Genomic DNA, 24,484 nt, shown 5'->3' with positions numbered 1-24,484 from the left:
CTTATGGCTATTTTACAGTGTGTACACGATTCCTCTGTTGACCTGCATCAGTTTTCCTTTGTAAGCAACTTTATTCTTCAGTGTGAATGTAGCCCATATGCCCCATATCCCTTGGAGAAATGGTTGATTTTCCTGTGGCTGTTGATGAGACAGGTTCCTTGTTGGATATTTGACAAAGTCAAGCATATTGTCTCTGGGCAGTTACTGTTTTTGACCAGCAACATCCCCAGGGGCTAGGACACATGCGTTTAGGAGAAGGAAATATCATTGTTCAGTGTCTAACTCATAATTGATATGGTAGCAGAAGGGATTAGATTAAAAGGAGATCATGTCACAAGGACTGACACAGAATGCTCAGTATGGGTTCTTCTAATCTAGTTAGGAGCTTCATATTAATAATTTCTCAGTAGTGCTTAAGAGCATGAACTCTGGAGCCAGATGCCCAATGTTTGTGTTTTTTTTTTTTAAAGGTTCTATTTAACCACTTCAGAGCTTTGTGACCCTAGGCAAGGAGCTCAGTTCTGTAAGCCCGTTTCCTCATATAAATGCAATGAAGGTAATCATGGTAGTTGACAGCACTTGTGAGGAGCATTTTACAGCGCTGCTGTGGAGCTTTGCTAACTTAAATGAGATAATGTATTGAAATGTGACGCCTGGCACTTGGTTGAATGCTCAGTAAATGTAAAACATTAATCTGAGAACAGAAAAACAAAACCAGTTCCCCAGGAGGCTTGTGGACAAGAGGCATGTTCTTGGACATGGGATAAATGGCCTCATTACAGAGACTTTCCGCTCAGACCTCAATAAAACAGGCGTTAGCTGCTCTGAACCAGTTGCTTAAACTCTGAGTCTGTTGCCTTTTTTATAAATGGAGTTAGTATCTTCCTCCGAATTTTTCTCCTTTCATGCATGCACCGGGTGAGGACTCGCTGTTGTGATGTGCGTGAAGGTGTTCTCCAGCTCTGCTACTTGCCGGGGACACTGAGGCAGTGCTGTGCGCGCACGCTGCTGCTGGACCTGGGCCTCTGCAGCAGTGAGCGCTGGGGAACGGTTTGCTAGACACACTGCTCCGATCATGTGTTCTGACTGACTGAGGCTACAGGGATGGTATTTTTCTCTCTTGTACTCTTTCTGCAGTATTTATCACCTAGCAAAGCGGGTACGTAGCAAATGCTTGGTATACTTAGGATGGCTAAGGCAAACTTGGGTTTTAAATCATAATGCCTTTTTTCTTGGTAAAGGAAGTCAGTGGTGGAGAAAAGAGTATTTATAGGAAAGTTTGTCTGTGACATCATCCAGTCCATGGATCTGACCTCACACAAGGTACTTTGGGGAAATACTCAAGAGGTTGTATAGAAGAGCTGGTTTACCAGGTGAGCCCCTTCTGAATTTATGGTTTATACTGTGCCTCTGTGCTGCCGTATGTACTAAATATGTTTTTCTCTGGGAGAAAGAATTGATTTTAAATTAAGGCAAGAATTTTGGCTAGATAACATGTTTACATAAAATGTCACTTTTCATGATAAAGACTGATCGAGTGGGAGAACCCTTGGGCGTGGGTTCTTCCTTCCCTTCGTACCCTTTGCAGGAATTGGCGTAGGACCATTCGAGGTGTGGACGGGATGGTCTGTGTCTCTGGCACCAGGGTGAAGCTCACTTGGAATTTCTGCCCCATTAGCCTGCAAACATCGCCACATTGACGTGTCAGTGTCCACTTCAGTGTCTTAAAAAAGTTGCCTGAAGTGATAACTCTGCCTTCAGTAGAAGGAGAAAAAAAAGGAAAATTGGAACTGCATGAGTTCTACAAAAGCATGTTGGAGTCACATAATGAAAAAGCAGATTTTTTTATTATGATGTTTCTCCATATTTGGCATTGCTGTAAATGGCTAACTAACATTTACTGCCAATTCAATACAAATGTGTGGTTTGGTAATACCAGAACAGCAAATTTAAATGAAAAATAAAAGTTAAACATTTCCACACAAGATTTTACAGTCTGACATTTCACTGTGTAGGTAAAAAGACATTTTTTTTTTTTTTTTTACTACAGATTATTATTCAGCATGAATAAAAAACTACAACTTTTATTTTTAAACAGGAGTCACTGGTTTTAATTTTTACACATTTTTAAAATTACTGTGATAAAAAATAATGAAAAAGCTTCTTAATAATGCCATACACAGTATAATATAGATTTGTCCCCATTATATAGCATTTGTTTAATATACAAAATAGAATATTGACACACTTGAATCTATATGTAGTTAAGCAAGTTATTTGAGGAGGGTATTTTCATACAGCCTTTCATCAGAAAATAAAATCCTTCTTTTAGGCATTTTCTAGAGAGAAGACAATCCTTTCCTGAAAACCTGGTCACTAATCCCTGGTGGACCAGGCTGACTGATCACAGTCTGGAAAATGATGCAACTTCCATTCAAAGTGGTTAAAGTGTCCTTACATTCCTCTTCTCCCATCCAACTCTCAAACCAGGCACGTGAAAACACATTCATTTACAGCTACAGTCTTGAGGGTGACCGGCCAACACTGAAATCTCACTGAGGGCTGCCAGGGTTCTTGAGTTTTGACAGACCAGAGTCTAATCTTACTGTTCATTCCACAGTGATGTCGCTTTAGGGTATTAAACACAAAACTAAGCTAAGACTGATGGAGAAGAGGTGGTTTAGGTAAAAAACTGCCCCTGCCCCCCCCCCCCCCAAGTTCTGAAGCGAGGTCAGTTTTCCTTTGCACGCACACCCAGAGCTCACCTGATGCTAACTATCAAGCTCTTCAGACACGAGTCATGTTAGCTTTCCTTTTGGGGTGTCCTTTTCTTTTTCCTCTCTCCAGAAGGTAGATGCCCTTTCAGGTTCCCCTGCCAGAGTTTTAGACAAGCACTTGGACAGTGTCCCCAGCAAGGCCTAAAAACACCGAGAAGGACACATTTTTCCACTAGTAATTAAAAATACTTTTCAGGATTTGCGGTAAGTCACCTCGGCATGTTGCCAACTCTCCCTCAAGTTGCTACAAACTTAGTTTGGGATGACAAGACACCACCTACGTAGAAAATGAAGCTGCTTTCCAATAGCACCGGATCTTTTCTCACTTAAATCGTAACTCTACTCAAACGTAGCTAAGATAACCTTCTTCCTTCCCACTTATTTCACAAGGGCACAACTTCTTTTCCATGTAGGATACAGCCTCCTAGTTTCACAAATGTCAGTTGATTTTCTTTTGACCAAGTGCACGTGTCTCTTTTTTCACTGAACTCTATTTTTTTGAGAACCAAAGTTGGAACTAAAATAAGAGTAACATGTGATGTGCTTTGTGGTTTTAACCATATAACCTTTCATAATGAACAATAATTTACCTTCCAGAAGCTCTTTTTGAGACTTAACACTGTCATTGATAATAATATTCAAGCAGTATTTCTTAGGCACCAAAAATTTCATATCCAGCTGGGTTACAGACCATCTTAAAATACTTTGAGATCAATTTAAACCATTACAAAAGGAACATTCCCTTTTAGAGAGCATTCAAAAAGCAAATGATTACATTTTTTATTAAATAATTTCTCCAAATACTGAAAAATAACAAATAACATTCAAAAAAGCATTCAAAGAAAACAAACATGTACTCATTTTGTTTGGAAATGAACTCTAGTAGGATAGAAAGAAATTAGTGTATTATTTGGCAACCTATGGGATTCTGCACTATTTACAGACTGCTGGTACCTCTACGCGTCTTATTGCCAAAGTCCTGAAGCCCCCGTGTTGACCACACTGCTGGAGGGGCTCTGTGCTCTGTGGGAAAGTAGCCCTGCTGTCAGGGAGTGCTGGGAGGGGGTGGGCCGGCAGGCACGACCTCTCTGTCCCCGCCCCCCCCCAAACTGTACACTTGAGCCAGGGGAGACTCCGCCCACATACCTGGGCGGACAGACTAACTGTGGGAATAAGGAGGGCGGTCACCTACTGTGGGAGGCAGAGGATGACTCGCTCTGTGACCTGAATGGGACGGAGCCTCGGCAGCCTTCACAGCATACGGGGGCCGGTCTCCGTGTCCCTCTTCCCCTAGAGCAAACCTGTTGCGTTTCTGAGACCACTGCTGCCTGTATGAATGCTTGCACGCACTATAAATCATATGGGTTCTCCATCAACATTTCTTTGACCCCTACAAAAAATATATAACATGTCGTGATAAAACAATCTCATCTAAAAATCATTCTTATTTTACACTATACAAGCTATTTTACAATCATTTTAATAAATTGCATGTAAAGCTGCAGTAGCCCTTCCCTTCCCAGATTAGTGAATACCAATATGATATATATCTGAAACTATAACTAAATATAAAAATATATTAGAAGTTTCATATTTTTTAATATTAGATTTTCAGTTTTCTATTACACAAATAATTTGGCCACCTTGAATAGAAATCAGATTTCTTGTGGCTTAGTAAATATAAGTTTTGAGTTTACAGAAAGTTGGTAAGGTGCACACAGAAAGGGCTACTACAGCTTCTATTTTGTTTAAAATCATTCTCAACAGTGAGGAGAAGTTCACAAGACTTTTGTTAAACTCTATGGCACACAGAGGGATGTGAGGCATGTGTAGTCTTACAAACATGGAAGTCTGACAGTTCGAAATCACAAAAATCAGTAGCTGAGCTTTCCTGCACCGCCAGGAAAGAGAGACCAATTGGTGATGGATGGGAATGTGAAAATGGGTGTCTGGCTACCTTTGCCATATTGGAAATTTATTTGGGGGGTCAAGTTGAGTGAGAGGAAATACTTGGTCTGATTCATATCTCTCAGCTGTGTCTCAGCTGGTTATCTGGAATCCTGACTTTTTCAAGAACTTACACAAACTACAACAAAAGGTCCTGAACGACCGTTGACCAACTTTCTTGCCATCTAGCCATAGCAGAGATAGGGCATTAAGTGCAAACAGGGCCTCTTGGTAGTTTTTTTTGTTGTTGGTGGTGGTTTTTTTTGTTTTTAAATTAGTCGTTTGCAACCATCATCCACAGTTTACCGAGCAGGTCACTGGACTAGGTGCTCTACACCAGTTAGGACAGTTAATTTGCACAACCTAGAGAATTCTCCACTGAAGCAGATATATACAAAATATGAGCTTTTTTGACGAGAATACTGGAGATATGAGTCAATTTTTGTGGTCTTCTGACAGCTAAGGGCCATCAGGTTAGAAGCACCAACCCATTTTCACACAGATTAATGTTTAGAGTTTGTTTAGGAAAGCTATGAACTAGCTGCCCATCTTAAACAGCTGTACAATAACTTGGATACAAAAATTATGTAAGAAAAAATGAGCAAGCATAGTTCGCTGAATATAAAGGAAATTGTTAAAATCAGACAGTAATAGCTATAAAAGGCACAACTTCCCTTTTCTGATATACACTTGTAAACTTTTTTTCAGGTTTCCATGCATAAATCAAAAAATACTATCCTAACTATACAGGGGAAAATACACCAACAAAAATTCTAGAAAACTTTGTCCAGCCAGCTGTGAAAAGTATGAGCAGAAAGTTTGTCACGCAGACTTCGGGCACTGGGGGTTTAGGTGCCATCCTTCCCTGACAGTGGAGATCACCCCCCATGACTGCGGCTCATTTCTGGGGTCCACCTACTATCACTCTCTACTCTTCCCACCACTGAGAAGCGATGGCTCACCTGCTTCTGTTGCCAAGTCTTGGCCCTCTATAAACCACATGTAGTGCGTATGTAAAACAAAACGAAAACAAAGACCAGACAAAAACAGGAAAAAATAAAACAGCAAAACTGCTACAGGACAAATTGATAGTTTGTACAATAAAAGCTATAAATTCAACTTTCTTTAAGGCAACCTTTCTTGTTAAGGCAGTCACTTTTGATGAAACAGAAGTTTTTTGATATTTCCACTTGAATATTTTGGTATCTGATTGGTGATGATTTCAGCCAACATCTCTGGGAATTCAATACTCATGGTCTTATCCAAAAATGTTTGGAAGCAAAAGTTAAGGAGATTTTCAACCACCTGCAAGAGAAAATATACAAACGATTATTCTTAAAAACTTACTGGTAGGAATATCTTGTGCTTTTTGGCCTCTAATTTAGAAAATACATCTGACCTAGAATATACCAATCTTTGCTGGACTCCACCAGATAAAGAAGTTCAGTTAAATAAAGTGGGCATTCAGGTTACCAGGCACATTTTGGATTCTTTAGAATTGTATACAGAATTACATGGTGAACTCTAGTACAATAATATGTGAAGGACATATGCTAATTTAATTGATTAGTCATATAAAAACAGGATATTGATGTTTTTTAGTTAAACAGTGCTATTAAATTCTGTAGTGGCATCAGGATGTTCTATGCACGTGACTAGATGAAATAATATTTCATAACTGGCCTTAGGAGAAATGTGTGCCAAACTGAGCTTGACAACATGAGCTCCAACCATCACCAAAATCCGCCAACAGGAAAAAAACCAAAACAAAACCGAAACTATTGAGGTATCATTATATATAATCAATTAATCAGATTATATGTAATTATAATTAACCCAATGTCCCAGACAATATTCCGGATATCAGGTCTTAGGTCTGACACTTACATCATGCATGGAGTCCAAGAGTTTTGTCAGTTGGTAAAAGCGCTGCCAGTTCTGGCTGGAGTTCCCTTCCCTCTTCACAATGGCTTTTCCTAGCTCTTTGATGTAGGTCATTCGAATTTCATCAAATAGCTCTTGGCTCTTCAAACCTTCCTTAGGAACTAAAAGGTTAAGATGTTGTCAAGAAAAGAATTTTCTCATGGTAACTCTGCCTATGTGCCCGTAGGGCATTTGTTATTAATAGCACGCTTCCTGACATATACTATATATACACTTTGAATACATTCTATGAAAACACAAGCATTTCATGGGCTCAGGAAAGTACAGGCAAGAGAGATTAGGGGATAATAGAAAATTGGAGGATTTAACCTGGAGTCATGCCTTGCTGGGGAGCATGTATCTGCCTTCCCTTGTGTACTTAGAAAATACCTTATGGATTCTAGGTTGTAAAACTGGTATCAAGTCAGTCGTTTTATATTACTCTTCAAAAACTGGTACCAGGGAGAAGGACTGTGAACAGAAGGTTAATCATGTTGTCCGTGAATCCTGCAAAGACTGACTTTTGTACACGGCCAAATTTCTCAAAGTGTGTTCCTAGGAACTCTGGTTCTGTGTTAAATGGTTAGGGAAAAAAGGATTTGGTCAAAATGTAAGCAAAACTAAAGGCTAATACAAAGTTAGGCAGATTACTGGTTTTCAGGATTTGTCAGAGCCAAAATCAGGCACTTTCTAGGGAGGCAAGCATGTTGCTTCCCAAACTTCACTTCCTCTTGCTGACCTCTTAGAAAATGCTGGAATTCAGGAAAAGCACTGGCTTTAGGAACAAGAAGTTTTAATTCTTACTTGCCCTGTGGATTTGAGAATAACCTGCCTGAGCTGTGTCTCCTACTCTTTCTCATTGAGGGTTTTTTTTTTTAATATTTGTATATATTGCAAAATGTTCACAATACATCTATACTTAACATCCATCACCATATATTAAACATATTTTTTCTTGCGATGAAAACGTTTAAAATTTACTCAGCAACTTTCACATATATAATATATAGTACTAATAACGATAATCACCATGCTGCATGTGACAGCCACGACTTACTTATTTTATGCCTGGAAGTTTGTCCTTTGTAACCCCCTTCCCCCCCTTTCTCCCACCCTTCAATCTGCCCTCCTCTGGAGACCACCAGTCTGTTCTCTGTACAAACGAGCCTATCTCCTTGTTTGTTTTTAGAGTCCACATATAAGTGAGATTCTATACTTATTTGTACTTGTCTTCCTCTGACTGGCTTCCTTCACTTAGCCTAATGGCCTCAAGGTCCATCCATGTTGTTGCGAGTAGCAAGATGGCACTCTTTTCGATGGTGGAATAATATTCCATCGAATATATGTATACTGTATATACCATATATATCCCATCTTTCTTTATCCGTTCATCCATAGATGAACACTTCAGTTGTTTGTGTCTTGGTTATTGTAAATAGTTATTGCCATGAATATGAGGCTACATATGTTTTTCAAGTTAGTGTTTTCATTTTGTGTGGACAAATGCCCAGAAGTGGAATTACCGGGTCATGCAGTAGTCCTATTTTTAACTTCTTGAGGAACATCCATACTGTTTTCCACAGTGGCTGCACCACTTTGCATTCCCACCAGAAGTGTGCAGAGTTCCCTCTTCTCCATACCTCTGCCAACCCTTATTTCTTGTCTTTTTGATAACAGACATTCTAATAGATGTGAGATGAGATATGGCTTTGATTTGCATTTCCCTGTTAATCACTAGTAATGATGAGCACCTTTTCACGTGCCTGTTGGCCAGTCAGGATTTGCAAGTATTTTCTCCCATTCTGTAGGTTGCCTTTTCATTTTGTTGATCGTTTTCTTTGCTGTGCAGAAGCTTTATAGTTAGATGTGGTGCCAGATTTTTATTTTTACTTTTTTGGCCTTTGCTTTTGGTGCTGGATTCAGAAAGTCATTGCCAAGACTGATGTTAAGGAGCTTACTGCCTCTGTTTTCTTCTAGGAGTTTTATAGTTTCAGGTCTTACGTTCAAGCCTTTGATTCATTTTTGGGTTAATTTTTGTGTATGGTGTAAGATAATCATCCACTTTCAGTCTTTTGCATATGGCTGTCCATTTTTCCCAGCATCATTTATTGAAGAAACTGTTCTTTCCCCATTGGACACTCTTGGCTACTTTGTTGTAAATTAATTGACCATCTATGTCTGGGTTTATGTCTGTGCTCTCTAATCTCTCCACTGAACTCTGTGCCTCTTGTCTCTTTTTATGCTGGCGCTGTATTGTTTTTATGACTACAGCTTTGTAATATAGTTTGAAGCCAGGGAGTGTGATGCCTCTAGCTTTGTTCTTCATTCTCTAGGTTTCTTTGGCTATTCTGGGTCTTATTTATAGTTCCATACAGAATTTAGGATTATTTGTTCTGTGAAAAATGCCATTGGAATTTTAAGAGGGATTGCATTTGGAAATGTGGACATTTTGACAGTATTCTTCCAATCCATGAATGTGGAATATCTTTCCATTTATTTCTGTCATCTTCAATTTCTCTCATCAGTGTCTTAAGAGTTTTCAGTGTACAGGTCTTTCACCTCCTTGGATACATTTTATTCCTAGATACTTTATTATTTTTGATGCAAATGTAAATGGAGTTACATTCTTAATTTCTCTTTCTGCTAGTTCATTATTAGTGTATAGAACTGCAACAGATTTTTGCATATTGATTTTGTATCCTGCATGGTTAGTAAATCTATTTGTTCTAACAGTCTTTTTGTGGAGTCTTTAAGATTGTAATATCATGTCATCTGCCAAGAGAGTTTTATTTAGTCCTTTTAGATTTGAATGCCTTTTATTTCTTGTCTAATTGCTCTGGCTAGAACCTTAATACTGTGTTGAATAAAAGTGATGACAGGGGATATCCTTGTCTTAATTCCTGATCTTAGAGGGAAAGCTTTCAGCTTTTCACCATTGAGTATGATGTTAGCTGTGGGTTGTCATATATGGCCTTTATTATGCATAGGTTATGTTCCCTCTGTACTCATTTTGTTGAAAGTTTTTATCATAAATAGATGCCGAATTTTGTTAGATGCTTTTTCTGCACCTGTCGAGATGATTTTTACCTTTTATTTTGTTAATGCAGTGTATCACTCTCCCTGGATTTAGACTAGAGCTAGAACAAGGAAAACATTCTGATTCTATGAAACAATACTTGGCACTTGTAAGATGTCAGTATTACTGTGAAAACGAAGGCTACTTAATCAGAAGTGGTAAGAGCCTACCATGTTAAAAATGGGTTAATATATTACAGATAGCCTAATTATTGTTAATATCTTAAATATTAAAATTTAATATTTTCACTGATAGTTTATCTGTAATTTTTTTTCTTGCATGTTACCCGATTTCTAAAAATAATGATGGGAGAAGTCCTATGCAGTGCTTACATTTAAAAGAATTTCATCTATCCCAAATTACCCCTAATTATCCTTGTAGCTCCATGAATTTTTTGCTTCATGTGGTTAAGCCATATACTTAGAATTACTTTCCTGGTAGTAGAATGCTTTATGTAAGGAGTATCTTTAAATAAAGAGCTGTTTTTTGTTTTTTGTTTTTTTTTCCCTACTTTAAAGTCTGTGCTGATAATAAATGTAGCTGCCATAGCTTTCTTTTGGTTTAAAACAGTGGTCAGCAAACCATGACCTGTGGCCTAGTCCCACCAGGAGCCTGTGTTTGTAAATAAAGTTTTATTGGAACATAACCATGCTTGTTCTTTCTCTTGTTGACTGTGTTCATTCTATAGGCAGCAGAGTTGAGCAGCTGTGATAGTGTGTATACAAAACTGAAAACATTTACCATCTGACACCCTATAGTGCAAGTTTACCATCACTGGGTTACTGTATGGCCTTTTACTTCAGTCATTCAGTAGCTTTATTTACATATTCTCATGTCAATAGCATAAAGTTGGGTTTTTTTGGGTTTTTTTAAATACAGTCTTGGATTTTTTTGTGGGTCTTTTTTTACCTTGGAGCTTTTATCTCCTATTTAATGAAATTGCTGATAAATTTATTTATACACCATTTGTTATTTTCCCTTACCATGCATTTGTTTATGCTCTCCCCCCTCATTTCGTTTGGATTGCTTTTCCTTACCACGTTTGCCTCAGCTGCCACCCCCATCCCCCAACTTGGTGGTTCGGTACTTTGTATACTTCTCCTATCTTTAGCCATCATTACTGAAATTTTTTTTAAAAAAGATTTTATTTGAGAGAGAGAGAGAGCACAAGCAGGGGGAACTGCAGGCAGAGGGAGAAGCAGACTCCCTGCTGAGCAAGGAGCCCAATGTGGGACTTGATCTCAGGGCCCTGAGATCATGACCTGAGCCAAAGGCAGACGCTTAACCGACCGAGCCACCCAGGTGCCCCTGAAATTTAAACACTCATTCTTATCAACCTAGTCTTCTTGCTTATGTGTAATTATTGTGTATTTCAATTCTGTTTTTTAGACCCTTCAAAACACTACTGTTATTTTATACAATAAATATTAGTTTAAACGTATCTACAGATTTACCATGGTCTGTTCTTTTTTCCTTTTTGGAGATGGGACTCCTTTCCCTTAGCCTAAGTATACCCTTTAATCTTACTTTACTGAGGATCTCTGGTGGCAAACTTTCTTTTCACCTTCATTAAAAAAAAAAATGGACTGGTACATTTAGACTATTCACATGTCAGGTAATCGATATATTTGGGTTAAGAGCTATCATGTTTGTCACTGTTTTCTACTCATTGCACTGGTTCTTTCTTTTGTAATCCTTGCCTCTTTTCTACCTTCCGTGGTTTTTGCTGAGCATTTCGTATGATCCTAGATTCTCTCCTCTCAGTCTATTATTACTTACTTCTAAAGCTGTTTTCAGTGCTTGCCCTAGAGATCCCCATATACACAGACAACTGATCTACAGCTCCTTTAAATAAGACCGCTCTACTTGATCTGTAGTGCAGGTGCCTACAAACAGTACGTGTGGGTCCTCTCTCCTGTCACGCATTTCCTTCATCTGCATGTTATGATCATCTCATGCACTGTTGCTAAATTACTTTCCACAGTTGTGGGTCAGATCACATAAGAAGAAAAATGAATTTTCATCTTTATTGTTTCCTCCTCTCATGCTCTCCTTTCTGTAGATCCACGTTTCTGAACTGCATCATTTTCATTTCCTCTGAAGAACTTCCTTAAACATTTTGCGCAAGGCAGGTCTTCTAGTGACTAATTCTCTGTTTTTGTTTGAGACTCTATTTCACCCTAACTTTTGAAGGATAATTTCACTGGATACATAATTGTAGATTGATTTTTTTAACACTAAATATTTCACTTGACTCTCTTCTTGCATGTGTAGTTGCTGATGAGAATCTGATGTCATTTTTATCCTTGTTCCTCTATGGGTAAGCTGTTTTTTCCCCCTCTGGCTTCTTTCAAGATTTTTTCTTTGGTTTTCTCCAGTTTGAGTAAAATACGCCTAGATGTAGATTTTTTGGTATTTATCTTTTTTGGAGTTTTTTGAGCTTCCTGGGTCTATGTTTTGGCATCTGTCATTAATTTTGGAAAATTCTCAGCCATTATTATTTCATATATTTCTTCCATTCCTTTCTTCTACTTCTTATGTCCCCGTTACTTCTATGTGACACATTGTGTAATGGCCCCCACAGTTCTTGAATACTCCATTCCATGTTGTTTTTATCCTTCTCTTTGCATTTGAGTTTGGGACTCTGCCATGTCTGATCTACTGATGAGCATTCTTCATTTGTATTACAGTATTTTTAGTCTCTAGCATTTCCTTTTCTTTCCTTCCTAGAGTTTCCACCTCTCTGTTTACATTACCCATGTGTTCTTCAATGTTGTTTTTTTCCATTAGAGCCCTTAACATAGTAATCATGGTTATGTTAAATTCCCTATCTGATAATTTTAACATCTGTGTCATAGCTGAGCTGGGTCTGATGCTTGTGTGTCTCTTCAGACTGTTTTTTGTTGCTTTTTAGCTTGCATACCTTACCATCTTTTTTGTTTTTTTCCTGAAAAGTGGATATAGATAGATCAGAGTGGAGGTAATGATGCATTTAGTATGAGGTTTTATGTTAATCTGGCCAGGAGCTGGACTGTTTCATGTTGGCCATAGAGGTGTTTAACAGAAACTGAAACCTGTTTCCCTGTTTTTATTGGTTTCCCTTGTTGTTTTGGGTTTCCTGGAGAACTCCTTAAATGGCTGTGCTCTGCAGTTCTGGCAGTTGTAATCCAGTTACTATCCTGGAGCCCTACAGGGTGGTTAGGTGTTGGGGATGTGGGGGGTGGGTCTTAATCCTTTTATGATGACATTTGTGTTGTCATGACCTTCAGGAGCGTTTCTGAACCTCCTCCCCCACCTCTTACAGGAGACAGGAAGGGAGAGGGGGCTGCAATGATCGTTCTGCCCTTTCCCTCAGGTCAGATAAAGCTCTCTTACAGCGGTTTCCCTCAGAGGGCAAAAACAGGGGGCTCTTTCTCTGATATTCATGGTGAGAACCTGGTGTGGCTTCTGCAGGTAAACGGTAAGGAAGTGTGGGGAGACAACCCCCACAGTTTTTAATTTTCAAGCTCTTCCTCTCTCTCCAGCAATTCATCAGAAGTACGGTGAGTGTTCCAGCAGTTCCCGGCTCCCGATGCTTCTGTCCCCAGTAAGCTGATCATGGCTGTGCTTCTGTCTGCCTGTTTCTCTAGATTTTGATGTGGTCATTTGCCTTGTGACCTCAATTATCTGATGGATCCAAGAAAAGTTACTGATTTCCAGTTCAGCTTCTTCTTGTTGAGGATGGGAATGGCAGCATCCAGGCTGTTTACTTGTAAGAGCTGAAGCTAGAAGTCCACCTTCATTTTCCAATATTTTTTTCCTTAGCACTGTTTCAGCCCTCCTCCCTCACTCATGCCTCTTATCCTGTTCATTTATGTACATGATTTACATGTACATATATATACATGTAAAAAACTGTATTCTGGCTAAAAATTTAATAAGTTTAAAGACAGGTTAGAAACGTAATATACCCTCTGAGTACAGCTAACCTCTTTGGGTTCTTGCCTGCTGGTGGTCTAGCATATTTTAGTGGGAGGTTAGGGTACCTATTCTAGTATTCTGTCAGACTAGAAATCTGATTATATCTAATGGTATGTATTTTATTCCTTCTTGATTCTATGCTTTTTTTTTTTTTTAAGGAACCAGTGATACTAGTTCAGTTTACTTTTTTGTATCCTCTGCAATGATAAAAGTACATGTAGTACTGTGAGTGTGGTATGTATAAAACGTAAATCACCTTTTTTTTTACAAATAAGATTGCTTAGTATTTGGCACTGATCTGTACCTAGATATGATGATCAAAATTTTAACTGTTTAACTCAAATGACATCAAGCTCACATCCTTAACAAGTGTGCTGTGTTAGGTAGCCTTAAGGTCTCTAGCAATGATCTTTTCCTTGCTCAGATCTTTTCTGAGAACAAAGGTAGTATGAAAGCATTAATGATACGTGTGCCTTGGAAAAGCTGAAACAGTCACATGCAACATCCATCCCTTTAAGTTATTTGACAGCTTTGAAACCAGAGTTACTCATGGAAAGAAGACTTTTTGAAACATTGCAAATTTATTTGTATATGAAAGAAGTATTCAGTCATCAACTTTGTATTTTATAAACACTAACCTGGTATGTAATTTTTGTTGGAATAGCCTGTAAGTGTATAACACCAACTGTTCACAGACCTTTTATGGGTTGTTGAAAATGCCACCTTTTTACTAACAAGAGACTTTGTATTTTTCAAAAGCTTTCTAGGTTCACTAAGTAATGCCTTTGCTGGCCACAACTAGCCTCACTCAAGTTTATATACCAGTCCCTTTAGATTGTTCCGTAAATGCTTGCTGCTGTTTTCTAGATGGAATACCTCCGTCCCCCAGGGCGGTAGCAGCACTGCATCGGCCAGTCCTCTAACAGCCAGCAGGTACGCCTTCCGTACGCCCTGTTTTTCTCCCATAATTTCTTAGACATAGTCCTATTCCTCGTGTCACTAATTTTCGACCTAGTGTTGGTACCGAAGGTCACAGGGAGGAGGAGGTCTGTACACACTCCGGATGAACAGAGGCTCCTGCAGAGCTCACATACCTCTCTCTTTCCCCGAGGCACCTAGCTGTCTTACTAATCTTGGTATCATTGGCTGTGCCTTTGTAAAATTCGGCATTTATGAAAACCCTAAGTTATCTGACTAGCAGGGAATATACAAACACACCTCTAAAGTTTCTACACGTTTACATTTCATACTTCTGACATACTTAGAAGTGAATTTTAGAAGCCAAGAGGTGTTCTACCAACCTGAAGAGAGAAGCAATAAGGTTTTCATACAGAGATACTCTTCATAAGAGACCTGAAGCCTCTGTAACTCGGAGGAAACATACAGCATGTGTTTACATTGGTCATACATGCAGGGGAGGGTCATTCTCTGCCTGTGAAAGACAAACACCAGCGTTTGAGTTAGTTACCCCCCAAAGTACACTTGTTTGTTTCATCTTACACAACTATGAACTTACAAAGGAAACTCTAACTATTGCTATTAATGCTAATTCCCTATAGGTGAGAACTGTGAGAAAGGAAACTTGTTCCTGGGTCCACAGGACCTAAAGAGAGGACTGAATAATCTAAGTTCACACTGGAGAAATTAGTTTTCTGTTGTGCATGCCGTAGATTGTTTTATGTACTTAATTTCCGCAGGAATCCATTCTAAACACTTCTTACCAGTTGCTCATTTAAACCAGGGTTTGATGGCAGCATTTGAGTCTGGTCGTTATCTGGTAGAGTGTAAGTCATACCGGCCAGGAAGTTTGTCTGGCTCGATCCCTGCTACTCGGACCAGGCTTACTAGGAATGTGATAAGTACACGCTGTTCCCTCTAATGCATTCTCCATCATGTTATCCTCTGTTTGCAAGCCTCCACTGGCTGCTTTTTGCTCCTGGAATACAATTTCAACTCCATTTCCTGGCCTACAAGCTTCTGCTTGATCCACTTCTCTCAAGCTCGTAAGGGAGTTCCACCCTTTGCTCTTGTTTCTTCTGCCAGCCCCTACTTTTCACACGACTCGTTCTTCTGTACTGTTTGGTGCTCGGCTCCCTACAGAGGTCTTCTGTGGTCCCCAAATCTAAAGTAGACTGCACCCCTTCCTCCCCCCAGTCACACTATTGTATCATGGCACTCCAAAATAATTTCGTTTATTTATTTCATTTCCCCATTGGAATGTTAGCAGGGGCCTCATCTATTGTGCTCACAATTACAGCGCAAGCTCCTAAAATAGTGTCTGGCACTTGGTAGGGACTCATCTATCACCGAGAGGTATCACCAATAGAGAAAGAACACCAACTTTAACTCAGGATTCAGTTCAGCCACGATTTCTGGACTAGGGTTTTATGAAGCTAGCTTGCCTGATAGCAGAAAGGTGAAATTTCTGCTTTAGGTAGTTTGTATTTATCCTGCCAGATAAGTGGCCTTGGACTGACCTAGTAGCAGTATAAAGATGTGTTCTGAATCTAGAATTAACCCAGGACTTGCAGCTTCTTTCACAATGCCTAAGAATGTCTTTAAAAATATCTGGAGCTAGTATCATCCAGTCTCTATTAAAACACTTAAAATAATGTGAGCTTACCACATGGTAAGGCATGCCCATCCATTTAACACTGCTCCAACAGATGCTTTTCTGGAACTTTTACACATTGTTTTGGGGCCTAGCTCACCCAAAAGATAAAAGAGTATCTCTGTAGGCTCTCCTCCTCACTCCCCACTGTGCCTTTCTCTTTCCTCCAAACATCCCGTTTGTTGAATGATATAAATTTCCATACTCTTTGCCATTCTGGACATAATTAAAGTTGTCACTCTTAATTTTAATACAGTATCCAGTTCTAAACACAAACTACTCAGAATGGATCGACTCATATAGGGTGCAATGGGACTACTCTAATAATGGGATTTAAGGTTTCATCGATTCTTCTGACCTCTGGTCAAAAGCACCCCAGCTCTCACAATTAAATCTTCATTTCTTACTCTGCTCTGACCATGGATATGTGTGTGAGAGGGTGAGAACTCCGTGGCTTCATTCTCCTAAAGGAGATAAGTTAGTAGGCACAGAAAATTGTAATATAAGGTAGAAGAAAAGTGATAAGAGCTAGGGATATACAGCAGAGAGGTCTTAGAAGGTGCTGAGTTGAGATGCCTGAGGAACAGAGCCTCTGAGTGGGAATGCTGTGAGAGAGACAAAGAGGCCAGGTTCTGGGAAGCCAGAAACCATGCTGAGTATGTACCCGGTGGGCAGGGTGGAGACTGCGAGGACATCTGCGTGTTAGGGAGGTATGTAATGGGATCAAACTGTATTTTTGTAAGAAAAAAATTGTCAACATGATGGAGGACACACAGGAGGCAGAAAACTAGTCAGGAAACGACTGCAATGAGGTCCGGGGAAGGGACGCCTCAAATACTTCACAGATGGAAGCAGAGGCCTAGTGGAAACAAGAATAGCTCATGTATAAAATCTGAAAATCTGATTGGTTCTCTCCCATTTAAAAAAAACTGTCCCAAGTCCTAACATGGAGTAGGCCTTGCCATGACATGAGGATCCTTGCCATGACATAAGAATCCTTTGGCCTCCCCGTCAGCCAAGATGTCCTCATCTGTAGTTGTCCCTATTCAAAGTGAGATCAACTGACCCCAGAGTTGACCCCAACTATATTAAAAAGTACCCTCCATGGTGGCTCGGTAGGTTAAGTGTCTGACTCTTGATATCAGCTCAGGTCATGATCTCTCATGATGTCAGGGTCCTGGGATGAAGTCCCTCATTAGGCTCTGGGCTAGGCGGGGAGTCTGCTTGAGAAGCTCTCTCTCCCTCCTCCTGCTTACTCACTCTCTAAAATGGATAAATAAATCTTAAAAAACGTACCTTTCAATATGTCCTGGGACAGTAATAATAATGCCCCATGTCCATTTGGCCTGCCATTAAGCGTTGATAAACAACTCTATTTCAAGAAACCTGACAGAATTGATTCAGTCCTGAATGATCACAATAGCAATCCATCAGGAAGACATCAGCTGGTTAAAAATACCCTATGAACACAGGGAAAATGACTCACAAATAACTTACTCATTAATAATCAGATCAGGAGCGAAACATAGCATGCTTCCACTTGATTGTCTATATGATCTCCAGCCCAGGGCAAATGCCATGAGGAACATCCATGAATATTGCAGTAGGGTCATTTGGTCGTCCAGGTGTAAGTTCCTGAAGCCTGAATTAAGAGAAGTAAAGGTATGAGGAAACACTCTAGTCGCCAAAGAGAAGATTATCTCTCTGGGAACTGCCACAGACTAGATAGGACTTTAGCCTTGTTTGGGGGGACCCCTGACAGAGAAAGTGAAGCACCGAGGGGGCATAGTTCTCCTCTGTCATCTGACACGTTCAGATCAAAGCCCACAAGTGCTTTTTAATAGCATCCAATGTAATAAAACTTATTGTCACTTTCTCCCTATTTAAGCAAATTGAGTCCTGACTTGGTACATTACTCAATGAATTTAGTTTTAAAAATGTCCCGTGATAGTTACACCTCTTTCCCTCTTGACAAGAGTAGGAATGACAGGAGGTCAGGGTACTTCATTCTTGCTCTGTCTCTTCTCTATCGGAGTGAACATAAGCTTGTCAAATCTGCAGCCGTAAAGTCTGGCTGACACCGACGTGGACCTCTGCTGTTCCACACCAAGTTCCAACAGGGGGACTTCAATTTCATATGATCTTAAAAATGAGATGAGCTCAGATTTCCATTCCATTTATCTAGTTAAGAGTGTAGTACATCCTGACAAAGTGTCACCATACCTGATTTTTACCAATTTTACCCTGAGTCTTAAAAGTGATACACTGAAGGAAAACAAATGGAGTTCTGAGAAGTATTCTACATGTTCTTGCCCTAGATTTGGGTGAAAAAGGAATTCTGAGTAGGTCCTGTGACTCTAGTTCTGACAGGACCTTGTCCAACCTCAAATCACTCTGCTCTGAGCAACAATCTGAAAAGCAGGGAGCAGTGTACGAGTTTTATTATAAACTCCCACGCTTTCTGGCCTCTGCCCTGGTCAGGCCCCAGAACTGAGGAGGAGAAAACAGGGCAGGTCGTGGGACTTGGATGGCCAGAGCCAGAGTGCCCCTGCTGAAGACTAGACAGCTCTGTACCTTCGCCAAGTCCCCTTCCGAGGCTTACCTGGTATCGCCTTGGCCCATTTCACTGCCGCGATCACTTGCCGCCCACCTAACATGTTGAGTGTGGTCATGATCCGCCAAGTCGAATCTGGGACAGAGCTGTCATACCCTGCGTATAACACCTCAGGCTCAATGACCTCCAGCAGGGACACCAGCGTAGGGGTGAGCTGTGGTAATGTTGCAGGAACTATTGTTTTGTTAGGATTTTCAGAAGTTTCTTGTGACGTTCCTGGAGTGGCCTGCTGAATTCCTTTTATCTTTTTCTTTGTTTTTCGAGCTGTGGGTGTTAAAAAAAATATATATATACACACACAAGAAATGAGTTCTAATGGGAAGGTCTGGGTGGCAGAGTTTCTTCAGGAAGTATTTTAATTTCTGAAACTATCAATTATAAAGTGACATGGAAGAAGAGAAGGCAGAGAGTCAAGAGGAACCCAGTTGTATATGAAGCCAGGTAATTCTGCATTGGTTATCCTTTATATAAAATTAAGTGTCTTTCATATTGTGCTAAAGCAATCTACAGAAAGCACTTCTAGAGATTCTTGCATGAATTAATTTCTGTCTCACTTTCCCTCCAAAGGTGAAATTTTCATTGGTTCAATAAGGCAGTACTTTCACTAGCATTTGAAAGAAAGAATCCAAGCTTGTAATAGCAGACTAGATACTGGGGCTTAGGGTTAACCTAAATTATGGTATTAAGGAAGAGAGCTATATTACTGATAACTTCACACAGGGTCCCCTTCGTCTCAAGAAAGTATTATGATGACATTGCAGATCCCATGCTAGAAGCAGTAACTCCAACAGGAGAAATGTCCAGTTTTTATGTTTACATGAGAGCGTTTGAGTCTAGAAACATTTGGGGAGATGAAGAAAAAACTTTACATTTCCTCATATATTATTAGTGGGAAATTTCCCTTTTGTAAGAGATTTATATTGATGATTGCATAAACCTAAAGCATCCTTTTTCATATGTACAAAGTAAAGCTATATCAAATTATAATACAGATTCATATTCTTGAAGTTACAAATGAGAATGTTTCTTTTTAACTGCATATGCTGCTGAAGGCCACACAGGGTACTCTTAAATAGAAAGTACTCAGAGATCCAAGGAGGGGCAAGGAACAGAATTTATATGAAAGAAGAAATGTATCCACCTCACTAATCAGGGATACAACCCATTTTGCTAAGACAAAAGTAAATATTCATCACCTTTAAAATTAATAATTGTTAGATTCTTTGTCCTTAAAATGACAGAATGGTCCCATTATTGTGTACTGTGTTGAATATGATAGGGAGAAATTGAAGAATTCTCACGTAACATTTCAAAACACAGAAAAAGGATCATGACAGAGCTGTTTTTATTTTACCATGCTCTACTGAAAACACAGTATGGTGTGGTAGTAATGACCATAAATCTGAAGCCAGCATGTTAGAATTTAAACCCTGGCTCTGTCACGCAGTTGGTGGAGTCTCCCAGTTATTTCCTGGGCCTTAGTTTCCCTCTCTGTACAGTGAGGGTAATACTGGTACCTCGCTCAGAGGGTGGCTGTGGATTAAATCAATTAAAATATGTAAAAGGCTTAGAACAGTTGGTGGCTCCCATTAAGTGCTACAGAGCTATCATCACCTCCACTGGTGGTAGAATAGGGCTTTAGAGTATTTTGAATGTAGATAGTACAGCTGGAGAGAGGAGTGATCAACTTTAAAAAAAGAAAGTGCTACTACACCTAACATAAGGCAACACTTTAAACACCAAAGGTACATTTCAAAATCGTGGCAAGTACTTCATCCCCAATCAGTGCCCTGAGACGGTACTCTAAAGACCCCCATTCTCCACACCTTAACGCCTACACTCCACATGAGAACAGGGTGAAGGACAGTGACAGCCTGGCGGATTTTCAAAAATCTTCTGTATTTAGTATAGAATTAATTTCTTACAATTTATCTATAGCCCTGAGAGAACTAATGCTTTTGAATAAAGCTCAAAAATACTGACTAGAGCCAGAATGCATACTAGTATGTTTTCATATAACCTAAGAAGTTGTTAACTGAATTATCTCAGCAGCCACTATTTTTAAGCACTTGACTAAGGTTTTTACTTGATACCAAGTTCCTGACTCCTAGGAGCATAGAGACCGTCAGCATCTGATTTCTACAGAAGTGTTCTTGAGTCTGATAGTTTCCCTCCTTTTGTAATATAAAGAAAGAAATCTTACTTAGTTTAAAATTTAGCTTAAAAATACTAGGTATGAAATCTGATGTCAAAAACCTCCCTGCCTTTAAGTTCCATGTGATTCTTTATGCCAAAAATAAAGCTGTAATTTGGAATGATTACAAATGAAGTTAAAACATTGAGGATTTATCTGTATTCAACTGCCAGCATCGAGAAAGGCCACCTTAAAATAAATCTGGAGAATTACTTGGTTTGGGGGCAACAGCACCAACATGTCCCATTTCTGATCCTAAGGTACATTTATGGAGAGAATCAGGCTCTGAGAAGAGCTGACTTGTTCTGCAGCATTATTTTGGGGCAGTCCTGAAAGGGAATGTTTCTAAAGATTATGGTAAAAAAAAAATACTAACAAAATGAAACACTTGACCCCTCTCTCTTGTTCTTCAATACAGTTGATCCTTGAAAAACGTGGGAGTTAGGGGCGCCAAACCCCATGCAGTCAAAAATCTCCATATAACTGATTCTCCAAAAAGGTCACTGGTGGCCTACTGTTGACCAGAAGCCTTACCAAGAATACACCAGTTGATTTACACATATTTTGTACATTCTGTTTGTTATATACTGCATTCCTACAATAAAGGAACCAGAGAAAAGATGTCATTAGGAAAATCCTAAGGAAGAGAAAATACATTTTAAAAATCCATTTTAAGTGGACCCGCAAAATTCAAACCTGCATTTGTTCAAGGGTCCACTCTATTATGCTCTGCCAAACAATTCTGGCACAGACACATACCTACTCCAACTAAAGGTTTTATATATACAGGAATAATTAAAGACAAAAATGAGGCTTTCACATTAAAACCACACAAGAAAACCTCCATGTATTTAGATTTTTAAAAAGCCTTTCAGTTTTTTATAATTAAAATTATGTTATGTATCGTACATGCTACCTAGTAACTGATACATTCTTAAGTAAGTAACCAGAACTATGGAGAAGTGGACAGAGGTTAATCTGGCCCTGTTCCAAAGTGTTCTTAATAATGTAAGGATCTCAAATAACCTCTGTGAGTAGAAAATAGGATAGAGACTAGCACCAAGTAGCTCTTAACAAATGCTGGTTTCCCCACTATTCTCATATCTTATGTTGACATCTTATAAAACCATACAATGTATCTTTTTTTAAAAAATAGTGTTTTGAGAAACTGCAGCTCCGTCTCAACTGTATGCTTACATTTAAAGTAAATCTGATTGGAAAGGGCAGTGATGGTATTGTGGTAACAGAAACTGCGATGTCTCCAGCTGCCCTGGTTGTCTTCTAGTGAGGGAGGGCACTGTAGTTGTTAGAGAGTTGTAAGAGAGAGGAGGGATTTTATATAAAGAAAATAAAATATATTTAAGTGGTCAGACAGCAGCAAATAGAAACTCGGTAAAATCAGGGCAGAAATAAAGAGAACAAAACAATGATCCCTGTGGCCCTTGAAAATGAATTACATGAATGTGCCATTCATCTCTGTGGCTTCTGTAACACCTACAAGAAGATGGGCTGCTATCACTTTCTTTAAATCAGTGCTTGATGTGTTGGCACTTTGCAGTCAAGTTTAAGCAACCTAGTCACACTCAGAAAACATTGGGTTCAGTGACTGGTGCGTCATGACTGTCTTCAACACGGCGCACTTCATCTGTCTGTGAAATTGGGGAATGAGACTCTTCACAGTCAGACCCAGCAATCTACTTAATAGTTGACAACAGGTGCAATCGTGCGTGCTAGACGGCACCAGCACCCGTCTCCGTTCTGCTGGAAGAACCACACACTTGCTTTTCTCCCGCCCACATCACGATGTGTTCTCTGGATTACCTCTAGGGTCATTCTGCTGGTCTCCCTAGACAAGAGGAGTCTTTCCAAAGTACAAATCTGATGATGTCTCTGCCTGCCCGCCCGCCCTCCCTCCCTCCCTCCCTCCCTTCTTTCTTCCTAACTTCTCCTCCTTAGCTTTTCTAGATTTCAGATTCAATGTTGCTTCTGCCCAGGGAGCTTTCCAGGACAGAATGAGGCGCCCCTCCTTGTGCTCCTGGGGCTCTGGCCCCTTCTGCAGCACGCCATGCCGTTCCGGGACAGACTCTGCAACCTCAGCAGACCGTACACGCCTTCACTGCAGACAGACTCAGTGCCTGCCTCTGGCCTGCCTCCTCGGTGGCTTCTGGAGAAGGAAAGTGCTACTATCCCAAGTGCGAAGCGTGTGGGTTCCTCCAGAGCCACCGCTACCTTCATGGACCTCGTGTGCTCAACTACAGCAGAATTCCAAACTTCTTTCATAGCGAAGTTTTTTAAATGATGAGATCAATGTTAATTATACAACTTGTTATAGAAACAGGGATATGAAACTCAAAAGTTCTAACTAGTTTCAGGTTTCTTCTTTACTTGGAAAGCAAAACCAAACCCATCCCAGTACCTCCTTGAGGAGTTACTTCCCCGGGCAGATTTATCGTCCATCTGCATCTCTCCAGCTATAGAGCCAAGTAAAAGGTGAATGAGAGGAAAATGGACAGGTAAATACATCTGACAGGGAAGCATTTTTAACTCTAGGGAAGAGTTTGGAGGCTGCAGAAAGGGAGGAGAAAAAGTTACGAGTAATGTTGCTTCAAAGTCACTGTTACCTAGTTGACTTTCTTGGTATATAGTCTGGCTATAATGAAGGCTGTATGTACCGTAAGAGCTGGTGAAAAAACTTAAGCAGAATATGAAACATTCATAAAAAACTCCTAGTTTATAAGGCAGTCATATAAAATTATGTTAGGCACATATACTGTAATGACTAAATTAATACTTTTGCTTACTTTTATTTTAAAAAGGAAAATAATGCATTTGTACATGCATGCAGAGACCATTTCTTTCAGGCATTTATATTACCTTCCAGGTTCATTCCAGCTTGAAGACATTTTCGATAGCGGCATGCCGGACAGTTTTTCCTTCGAATCTTATCAATGATACAATCATTTCTTCCAGCACAAAGATAATTGTGCTGTCCTAGATGGAAAACAAAGGCACTGTCAACATTTCCCAGGTTTTAAAGGATATTTTTATGGGGAGACTTGCTGCGTTTCTCTTGTGCATTGAACACGGCCTAGGACCACAGGCACCGATTAAGAAAGGTACAGCGCACTTGCTAACATGGCCTTTACAGAGCTGTGAGCTCAGCTTAAAAAAGTCTCTTACTCTGTTCAACAAATAATTGTAGTTCATGAAAGTCACTGCAGTATATACATAGAGAAAAGGGCACCAATGCTCAGTGTAGCATCTGGTACATTTTCCCAAACTGAACACCTCCCTGCCGGAGAAGCAGAACACGTGGCCACCCACCGTCCTCTTGCCTCTTCCCAGGCACCGCCCTCCAAGGCCACCTCGTTTGAGATACAAG

The 24,484-nt window shown here is 39.8% G+C and overlaps 1 protein-coding gene across 10 annotated transcripts in view; it reads right to left on the bottom strand.

Moving 5' to 3' along the window:
- Window positions 1-1,164: 1,164 nt before the first annotated feature.
- NR3C1 (nuclear receptor subfamily 3 group C member 1) overlaps window positions 1,165-24,484 on the bottom strand; it is a 127,208-nt gene continuing 103,888 nt past the window's right edge. For 6 of the 10 annotated variants that reach the window (XM_032404457.1, XM_032404455.1, XM_032404453.1 and 3 more), the window contains 6 exons: window positions 23,977-24,093; window positions 18,897-19,172; window positions 17,792-17,936; window positions 14,985-15,115; window positions 6,612-6,769; window positions 1,165-6,029 (listed from right to left, as the gene is read on the bottom strand). In XM_032404457.1, coding sequence (XP_032260348.1) covers window positions 5,877-6,029; window positions 6,612-6,769; window positions 14,985-15,115; window positions 17,792-17,936; window positions 18,897-19,172; window positions 23,977-24,093 — 980 coding nt within the window. In that variant the 3' untranslated portion in view covers window positions 1,165-5,876. Of the gene's footprint in view, window positions 6,030-6,611; window positions 6,770-14,976; window positions 15,116-17,791; window positions 17,937-18,896; window positions 19,173-23,976; window positions 24,094-24,484 lie in introns of those variants that run through there. The other 4 variants (XM_032404460.1, XM_032404458.1, XM_032404459.1 and 1 more) reach the window with 2 other exon arrangements.

This window comes from Phoca vitulina, unplaced genomic scaffold (assembly GCF_004348235.1).
Source record: "Phoca vitulina isolate PV1807 unplaced genomic scaffold, GSC_HSeal_1.0 scaffold6, whole genome shotgun sequence".
Taxonomy (NCBI): Eukaryota; Metazoa; Chordata; class Mammalia; order Carnivora; family Phocidae; genus Phoca; species Phoca vitulina.
The sequence above is the reverse complement of the archived record's forward strand: the minus strand, read 5'-3'. Positions and strand labels throughout refer to the sequence as shown.